We start from the raw sequence: 8,958 nt of genomic DNA on the forward strand, positions 1-8,958 counted from the left end.
CCATCTTAAATTTCTCATTCAAATGTTCTTTTGTGGGGTAAATATTATTGATAATTTTAAATTGAAGTTCCTTGTTTTTTGCTTGGACCGGAAATTTCAAATATTTACGTCTAATCGCTTTTCTAACTTCTAATTTAAAACAGTAAATAATGAAGTTTGTTTCCGTAAGTTTCTGTGATTGGTTGCAGTCATATCACGTGGCACGATCACATGACCCTTCCATTTCCAATCGTCAGAGGCACCAAGTTTATATTCGCCAGTGTGATGTTTGTAAACCTTGCCATGAAAACAAGACACGTGGATGTGTACAAATGACGTTTGCGACTTCCCAAGACCGCTAAAGCTAAATTTCTTGACTCGGCCCGCAAAGTTAGCGAACGTGTGCTTGCTGACTGGAATCGCGTCACCGCGTGGTGTACGGCCTGGCTGCCTGGGCTCTTTACGTGACTTACGTATGACGTCAGCGCGTCAGCTGGCCCAATGTTTACATCCAGCACTGGTGTGTTTTTGACTGGATCCACGAACAACAAAGGGTGCCCATTGAAGAGATCACAAACAGAAAGACTCCAGCAGCGGCCCGTTAAGGTACCCTGACCTCGTTTGTAAACATTTAACTGGATGCTTTCTTTATGTCTCCATTGATTTTTTTCTTTACCGTCTCGCGAAAACGACGATGCTGGTTTGTTTTGACCTTCTCGTCGGATTGCGGTGAGGTTTAATGTTTTGCTATGCTCCTGGTTATTACGGCGATCTTTGATGTGAACAGTACTCGAGTGACACAATTTTACAGCGGAAGACTGAAGTGTTCAAGTGCGGTGAAATGGAGCTCGCTTAAACGTCTGCATTAAGATGATAACAAAAGGCATCGTCCCAGGAATGGACGCGAAAGCTACTTTATTGAATCGGCTGCTTAAATGACAAAGCTTTGCAGGAAGTAGGTCCCCAGTAGCCTACTAACCAAAATTGCTACAGCGAGAGCAATTGGTCACAGCGCCGCGCGGTGGCCTCTCTCTATTTCCAATGATGATCTCTTTATAGAGCAAGATTCGAGGCTAGATTTGATACACAGATGGCAGTGTCGTATCACCACCCGCCACCATCCATTTGTGCAACCAAACGGCGCCGTGCACTTTCCTTTTGTACTTTAATGGCTTTTGTGATCAGTCTGTGTGCACCCTGTGATCTTTGTCCTGTGGTTCTCAGCTCTGCTGTTGTTTTTAACACTGCTCGGAAGTACAAACAAAGGCTGCGTTCATTCACACCTACCTGCACTTGCATATTGCTGCCACAAACGGGATTTCAACCTCAGGAGGCCCCAAATGCTCTATTAAACTAGTAAAAGAAATGTTAGGTTCAGAAAACCTGTATAGAAACCGTTTTTGCGGGCCACACCGTTCGTTGATATCATGTCGAGCCGCACGATTGGTTCGGTTTACATTGGGTAAGGAACGAAATGCAACACAGGTTGTTTATCTTTCCTTTAAATCGATACACATGGCATGATTTTTTTGCAAATAAACTTCTTTCCATGGGGGGGTTAAAATGGTGCAAGACAACCCCCCCTTGTTTTAAAGTTCTGTTATATTGAAATGTTACTGTGAGTTGTAAATATGCTCAAGTGGCAGAATGCTGGATGGTTGGTTTACAAGATGTGTTTACAATAGTTACTATTTAATTTTGGCATTTAAGCAAGTTTTACACAAGCTATGAATAGCTATTTTTTGTACAAGCTATAAAGTATGTGAGGTTTATGGTAAAAACAGATTTAAAATCAGTATACATTATTGTTGGCTGAACATTTTGCCCAGGATTTATTTTTAATAAATCAAGCTTTCTTTAAATAAATGTTGGGTTTATTACTCGGATTAAAATTGAATCGTAAACAGCCCGAATGACTGAATTTGTTTGTTTGTTTTTATTTACATTCTTCTGTATTTCGTTTCAACTTGCATGGGAGTCACATAGGTCACCCTCGTCGTTTTGGGTTGTTTTTGGTATAGTTGTTTTGGGTGTAACTTGTGCTTTTTGTTTGTATAACATTCCTACATGTGTTTGTTTCTCTTCACTTTTAGGCATCATGGGTGGAGCCGTGAGTGCAGGAGAGGACAATGATGACTTAATTGACAACCTGAAGGAGGCCTACTACATCCGCTCAGACCTGGTTGAGCGGGCTTTTCGTGCCATCGACCGCGCCGACTACTACCTCGATGAATACAGGGAGAACGCCTACAAGGTGAGAAAAGTGAAATGCTGTTGTTAATAAAAAAATAAATAAAAAAGGAAAAAAAGCCCCAATTTAACCACCAGATGAGTTTGGTCAACTAATTTCAAATCTCATTATTGGCCATCGTTCTTGTTCAATGCAGATGTGATCCAAAACGAGTCCATGTTGGTGTGCATGACAATCCACGTTATGTTTGTTCATATCAGTGGAGGAAGTAATGTGGCCCTAACAGGCTGAGGTTTTTAAACCGGTACAGCGAGGAATGCCAAATCAGTAATGAGATTATGATTATGAACACTACCCTAGTACCATACGAGTTACTCATTTTGTGACTCGGGCCACCCATTGGTATGTGGACATGGTTAGAGTTTCAAGAAGCAGCTGACTTGCTTGATTTTTGTTCAGGATTTGGCTTGGCGACATGGGAACATTCACCTGTCAGCTCCGTGTATCTACTCGGAGGTGATGGAGGCTTTGGACCTCCACCCTCGTATCTCCTTCCTTAACCTCGGCAGTGGGACGGGCTATCTCAGTACCATGGTGGGCCTCATACTAGGTAGGTTGATTGAATACATTTTCTTGACCCAAATGAAACTTCTGTGATGGAATATGACATTATCGCGCGGATCGTGAGGCAGCATTCTAAATGCACTTGAACTACTTTGAAGGTAGAAAGAAGCAACAAATGATTAGCACAAAAAAGTTGTTCAGACCATTATGTTGGGGTAGGCATAATAATTGATTGGTTGATTATTGAGAATTCAGTCCAATTGTGTGGAATTGATTGTTAATCAAACAATTAAGGCAACATGAGCAAAGGGAGTTAATTCACTCTCAATTAGTTTGGAACCAGATAAACATCATGTTATTACCTCTAATTCTACAGGAAACATTGATTCATAATGCTAGCATGGAAGCAGGAGTTCAGAACATCACTTGATTACAAACATGCTCACTGATGGAAATTGAATTAGCTAGCGAAGTTAGCATGGCAGTATCTCTGCTTTATTCAATCATAATTTGAACACTTTAAAAACAACCACAACCGAAACAGTGTCATAAATACAAATAGAATGAAAAAAACTTGGTTCACATTGAAAAAAAAAAAGACTTCATAAGTCACAATTTGGCAAATTTAATATTTGTCCAAAATCTATACTACTGGTCAGTGAGTGTCATTTTTACGAATTATTGACCAATTTAAAGTGTTGCTAATGGAAAGCTCTCTTTGCTCTCATGGATGTAACGATAACCAAACATCCTGATACGATATTATCACGATATTGTGGGCAGGTTGGCGATACAAAAAAAGGTCACAACATTGTAAAAAAAAAAAAAGAGCTCATACTAAATCAATACACACACATTATTGTGCTTTTGTACATTACAGCAATGAAAAATATTATAAACATTACATATAATAGATAGATACATATAATATATATGTATATATTGAGGAACTTACTTGCTAATGCAAGCACACATTGAGTTCCTCCACATATTGACTCTGTTCACAAGCATATAACGTTCCACTTCTTCTGACGATTAGCGTTTTAAACATAGAAGGGCCAAAACATGCCTTGTGAAAATTAAACTGCACCAAAAAAAAGCTAGAACTGCACAAATGGAAATCAACCTGACTTTTTAAACAGATGTGCTGCTTTTAATATTATGACATGACGACGACGATATATTCCGGCAGTTTTAATATCGCGATATCACAACATTGCCATTATCATTACATCCCTAGTAAATGGTTGAACAAATCTGACGTTTTTGGGGTCTCCTGAAAAGTGACGATTTCGGTGGTACAAGGTTTTGACCTGACACCAGGAATACTCGGTAACAAAGTTGAAAACAAATGTTTTTTTAAATCACTAAAACAAGGATCTATCCCCCTTAACTTTTTACGTTTGCTGCATTTCCTGCCACTACGCTAGGTTAGCATGCTATCATGCTATGCTGAGCTTTATTTCTTTATGTGGCCTTTGGTCTAAATGTGTGCCATGTCCATGAAAAAGAACAACTCAAAAGCTACTACATACAGTAGTTATTACATTCCCAAGGGGAGGGAACTTGAAACTTAAAAAAGGAGCGTAGGCAGTGGTATATATAGTTTTTATAGTATGTAGCTTCAGGGCCTGATCATATTTACCACATTTAAAAGCACCTGTTTATTAGTACAGTTCGTACTTGATGTGTGTGTTAAATTGCTCCAGGACCATTCGGAGTGAATCATGGGATTGAGTTACACGCTGATGTAATCGAGTATGCCTACCAGAAGCTCGATTCCTTCATCAAAACCAGTGACAGTTTTGACAAGTGAGTATGAAAATGTGTCTGTGACGTCTCGTTTTGAAACGCACATGACACGGGACTCAAGATTGTGAATGTGAATGGCAGGGAGCTTTGGCTAAATAGCCACTCGGTTGAAGGTTGATATTTATTGTTGTTGCTTTGCCTCGAAACAGATTTGAGTTTTGCGAGCCATCCTTTGTGGTGGGCAACTGTCTGGAAATCCCCCCGGAGAGCCGTCAATACGACAGAGTGTACTGTGGCGCGGGGGTGCAGAAGGACCACGAGAAATACATGAAGAACCTAATTAAGGTTGGGGGCATCCTGGTCATGCCACTTGAGGAAAAGGTTCGTGTGTGGATGTGGAGCTAATGAACGGAAACAACTGTCATTTCAGTCAGCTCAGAAAGCACACTTATTTACATGTGTGTGTTTGTGTGTGTCCCTCTGTTTTTTTTCTACAGTTGACCAAGATCACCCGAACAGGACCAAACAGCTGGGAGACCAAAAAAATCATCTCTGTGTCCTTTGCTCCCCTCATACTGCCTAAACACACTATGAATGGCAAACCCAAGACTGTCCCACTGCGTAAGTCACATTTGATCTTTTATTTTGAGTAGGCCTGACTTGCTGTGGAAAAGCCAAAAGTGACTTATTTTTCTTTCTTTAATCCCTTTGTCAGAACTGCAGTGGCACCCCGCCTTTTTGTTTCACTTTAAAAAACGATTTCCTCACTACTAACCAGCTACTGTAATGCCAATAATAACTCCAAAATAGTAGGGGTGTGCCCAAAAAATCTATTCTCATAAGAATCGCGATTCTCATTGAGTACGATTCAGAATCGATTTTAAATGTCCCAAAATCGAGATAGAGATCGAATAGAAAGAAAAAGTCACAATCAAGTTATTCAAATAAAAGTTGTTTTTTTGCAGCGTGGAGCCGTTCTTTTGAGTGATAAAAGTGCCACATGTAGAGCGCTAATTAACATTAGCGAGTCAGACTGAAGTAGATCATTACAATTCCTTGAACATCTATAAATGTAAGCAAAAATCTTTGTTAATAAATCATTTTGAATCAAAAATCGCTCTTAATCGAAAATTGATTCTGAATCAAATTGCACACCCAAAAATCGCAATCGAATCGTGAGACATTCAAAGATTCCCACCCCTACAAAATAGTTCATGAACTTTTTGGGAAATAAAATACCTTTTTGACATAACTAAAATGGTACATTTGCATTAGTATTAATACCCATTGTAGAATATTACTGAATGTTTAGAATTTTGACTGTTTAATCTAGTCTTAAAGGGGAAGTCAACTAAAAAAATTCTTGACAATATGCTGTCTTTGCCCCCACTAGTGTAAACGCGGCATTCTGATTAATATTGTGTTTGCAGGATATGAGTTAAGCAGCAAAAGCCACACATTTTTCTTCAACTCAGGGGGCGGCCATTTTGCCACTTACTGTGGACGGAAAATGACATCACAGTTGCTCAGGGCACAGGCAACGGCCAATCACAGATCACCTTTTTTTGGTTGGAGCTGTGATTGGTTGTTACCTGAGCAACTGTGGTGTCATTTTCACGCCACAGCAAGTGGCAAAATGGCCACCTTCTGATATTGCTAAAAATGGCTGGATTTTGCTGCTTAACTCATATTCCACTAACGCAATATTAATCAGAATACTGTATTTAGACTAGTGGGGCTGCATAGAATATATTATTCAACACATTTTTTGGCAGGTTGACTTCCCCTTTAAACATGTTCAAATACAACTTTTGTATTGGGCTAAGTGTTGAGTGTGCATCCTCTCTTACTTTTGCAATCTTTGGTTGAGATTTTGCTGACATCAGAGTTGTTTAGGTACCGACCAATCCGAGCCATGATTGTTGCCCTGCGCAACTGTGATGTCATTTTCACTGGACAGCAAGTGGCAAAATGGCCGCCCCAAGAGATGGATAAAAACGGGTGGATTTGACCATTTAATTCATGTTCCACAAACACGATATTTATCAGAATGCCACATTTAGACTAGTGGGGCTGCGTAGAACATATTATAAAGAAAATGTTTGGGTTCAAGCAGGTACAAAAAGCAAAAGTCAGCCCTACTTTGCTTACTATCTCCCTTTACTCTTGTTGTTTTGTTTCCATTTTGCAGCAAAGTACGAGGTACGGACATTACAAGAGCTCGCTCGTTTCTGCATCCGCCATACGCTGCAAATGAGCGGCGGCGGAGGCGAAAGCCAATCACGCAGCCGTGGCTCCTCCTTCAGCGTCGGCAGGGGTCTGGCTGTGGCCGGGCTCCACAAGTACGGCCCTCGCTTCAAGCGCCGCCGCGTGCATCGGCGCCGCTGCAACGCCCTCGTCCTGGCCACTCGTCAGGTGGTCGGCAGCCCCGCTTCTCTGTACAGCAACAATGACCAGGGAGGGAGCGTGGAGGACGAGGAGGCGGCAGGTGCGAGGGAGGCGAGGCGGGAGACGAGGGGGAGCAGGAGGGCGGCTCGAGGGGCAAGAGGCTTGATGGAGGAAGAGGAGATGGTGGAAGAGGAGGTGGAGGAGGAGCAGGAAGAGGAGGAGGAGAGGGAGACCGGAGAGCTTCTCCGGGTTCAGCCTGCGGTGAACGTGTTGCGAGAGAGGATCTTGGGCCTTCCGCTGCCTGAGCCATTGAAGAGGTTCCTCTTGTACTATAGAAACAAGTGAGCAACCAGCCGGCAGAGACTGAAGCCCCCCACCTCCCACCTGTAGAAGGCAGGACAGCATGCCTCATGGTACACCAGGGGTCGCCAACATTTTCAAACAGAGCTACTTCTTGGGTACTAATGAGCTGCCGCTTTGATACACACTTCCGGAATAACAAATTTGCTCAAATTACCTTGAATTATGTTCTAATGATTTCTCGTAATAAAACAATGTAGGAAATAGACAAATATGCAACACTGTTTGTATAAATCACTTCTGCAGCATTCCTAGGAAGTCACATTGTCCCATCACTGGTGAGCCTTTGGGCTACTACTTGCTTGGGGGCTGCCTGGTGCCTGTGAGCAGCATGTTGGTGACCCCTGGGGTCCATTTCACAAAGCATGTTCAACAAACACAGAGTTTAACTCTGAACAGCGACTTGACATACACAGAGAGAGAGGAAATTCGGTTTTCGGTTCCAGGACAGCTGATTTGAGGTAGTTATATCAACGCAGAGTAGTTTCACCTGGCGTTGCCACTACACTAAAAAGACCACATCAATGGAGCCCCGATTCGTTGAGTCACCATGGTAACGAGGAAGCGCAGAACTTGGCGCCGTCCTTTGCTTCCGCGTTTTGTTTTGTTATTTTTACCCCTCAACTGAAAATCGTAATGCGATCACATGGTGAATTTGAACATGTTTTAAGATTAAAAAAAATAAAATAAAAGTGCAACACCGCAGCGGCTTGCTTAAATTCAAATGTAATCCTTTGCAATCACAATAATATTACAGGGACCTGTTAAATTGTGGCTCATTTAGGTGCAATCCAGCGGGGGAGAAACGAACTTGATTTAAGATGAAATATAAAAACAATATTCAAACGGTTATAAGAAAAAACGGGGCGCAACACAATATATGCTGTGATGTGAGCGCATGACTACGGCGCCGGTAATGTTGCAAATATAAAGACGGATGAAGTTGGGTATGTAGATTATGGGCTGGGATGTGAAACGGTACCTTTCAAAAAGATAACTCCGGAAATGCCGCAATCTTGCGACGAATATTTAATTACCTGCGCAATATCGCGACACCTTTTGTCAAAAAGACATGCCATGTTTGTGACAAAAGTGGACTTTACGCTACAGACTATAGGCACACGCAAAAACTCGCCGCAGTGGGCTTTATGAGGAAATTAAATGTGTGCGCGCGCATTGTGGAAAACCTGCAACCGACCAGGTTTGGTTCATGGAACATGTTACTACGGTGACTGACCAAGCGCTTAAAGGACCTCTTTTTATGAAACAGGCTAGAGTTACCTCTGGTTTCAATACCTCCCTTTCTGAAACAGAAAACGCAGAGTTTCCCACATTTTGTGGTTTCTTGACCCAGGGTTCTAACTAAACCTGCTTTGTGAAATGGACCTCTGGTGTTAGACTATACTAAACAATCCCATTTTGTTTGGTCGTTGTGCAGTTGTGATTTGCTGCTGAATGTACAGTATATACATACATGTATGATCATGACTTTTTTTTTGTATGACGCATCAGGAAAGGTGTGAATAAATGGGCGTTTGCTTTTGTAAATTGAGCTGTATTGACTGCTGTAATAAAGTGCATTATACAAAAGTAAATAGTTCTATTATTGAGGACGGCAAAAACTGTTTTGGAATTAAATTCTCAAGACACATTAAACATCGCTCAATCCAAAATTTCCAACAATTCTGGCCTATAGGCTTCTACATGAGGCCCAGTGAATCCGT

General features: G+C 41.6%; 1 protein-coding gene across 3 annotated transcripts; it reads left to right on the plus strand.

Annotated features, from left to right (window-relative positions):
* The first annotated feature begins 251 nt into the window (after positions 1-251).
* pcmtd2b (protein-L-isoaspartate (D-aspartate) O-methyltransferase domain containing 2b) lies at positions 252-8,829 on the plus strand. Of its 3 annotated transcripts, none has more exons than XM_077547144.1 (7): positions 252-585; positions 2,073-2,233; positions 2,630-2,780; positions 4,444-4,546; positions 4,696-4,867; positions 4,984-5,107; positions 6,678-8,829. In XM_077547144.1, exons 2-7 carry the CDS (start codon positions 2,078-2,080, stop codon positions 7,217-7,219), a joined length of 1,248 nt encoding a protein of 415 aa, XP_077403270.1. In that variant the 5' UTR covers positions 252-585; positions 2,073-2,077; the 3' UTR covers positions 7,220-8,829. The 3 variants fall into 3 exon arrangements, with proteins under 3 accessions (XP_077403270.1, XP_077403261.1, XP_077403254.1); XM_077547135.1 differs by having other exon boundaries at positions 569-708; XM_077547128.1 differs by lacking the exon at positions 252-585 and adding an exon at positions 1,075-1,441.
* Positions 8,830-8,958: the final 129 nt, after the last annotated feature.

Source organism: Vanacampus margaritifer, chromosome 1 (genome assembly GCF_051991255.1).
Source record: "Vanacampus margaritifer isolate UIUO_Vmar chromosome 1, RoL_Vmar_1.0, whole genome shotgun sequence".
Classification (NCBI taxonomy): Eukaryota; Metazoa; Chordata; class Actinopteri; order Syngnathiformes; family Syngnathidae; genus Vanacampus; species Vanacampus margaritifer.

Coding starts and splice junctions, on each gene's coding strand:
- pcmtd2b (XM_077547128.1), top strand. CDS start 1,345: ATGTTAGGTTCAGAAAACCTGTATAGAAACCGTTTTTGCGGGCCACAC. Junction 4,547..4,695: donor ACCAGTGACAGTTTTGACAA/GTGAGTATGAAA, acceptor GCCTCGAAACAG/ATTTGAGTTTTGCGAGCCAT. Junction 5,108..6,677: donor ACCCAAGACTGTCCCACTGC/GTAAGTCACATT, acceptor TCCATTTTGCAG/CAAAGTACGAGGTACGGACA.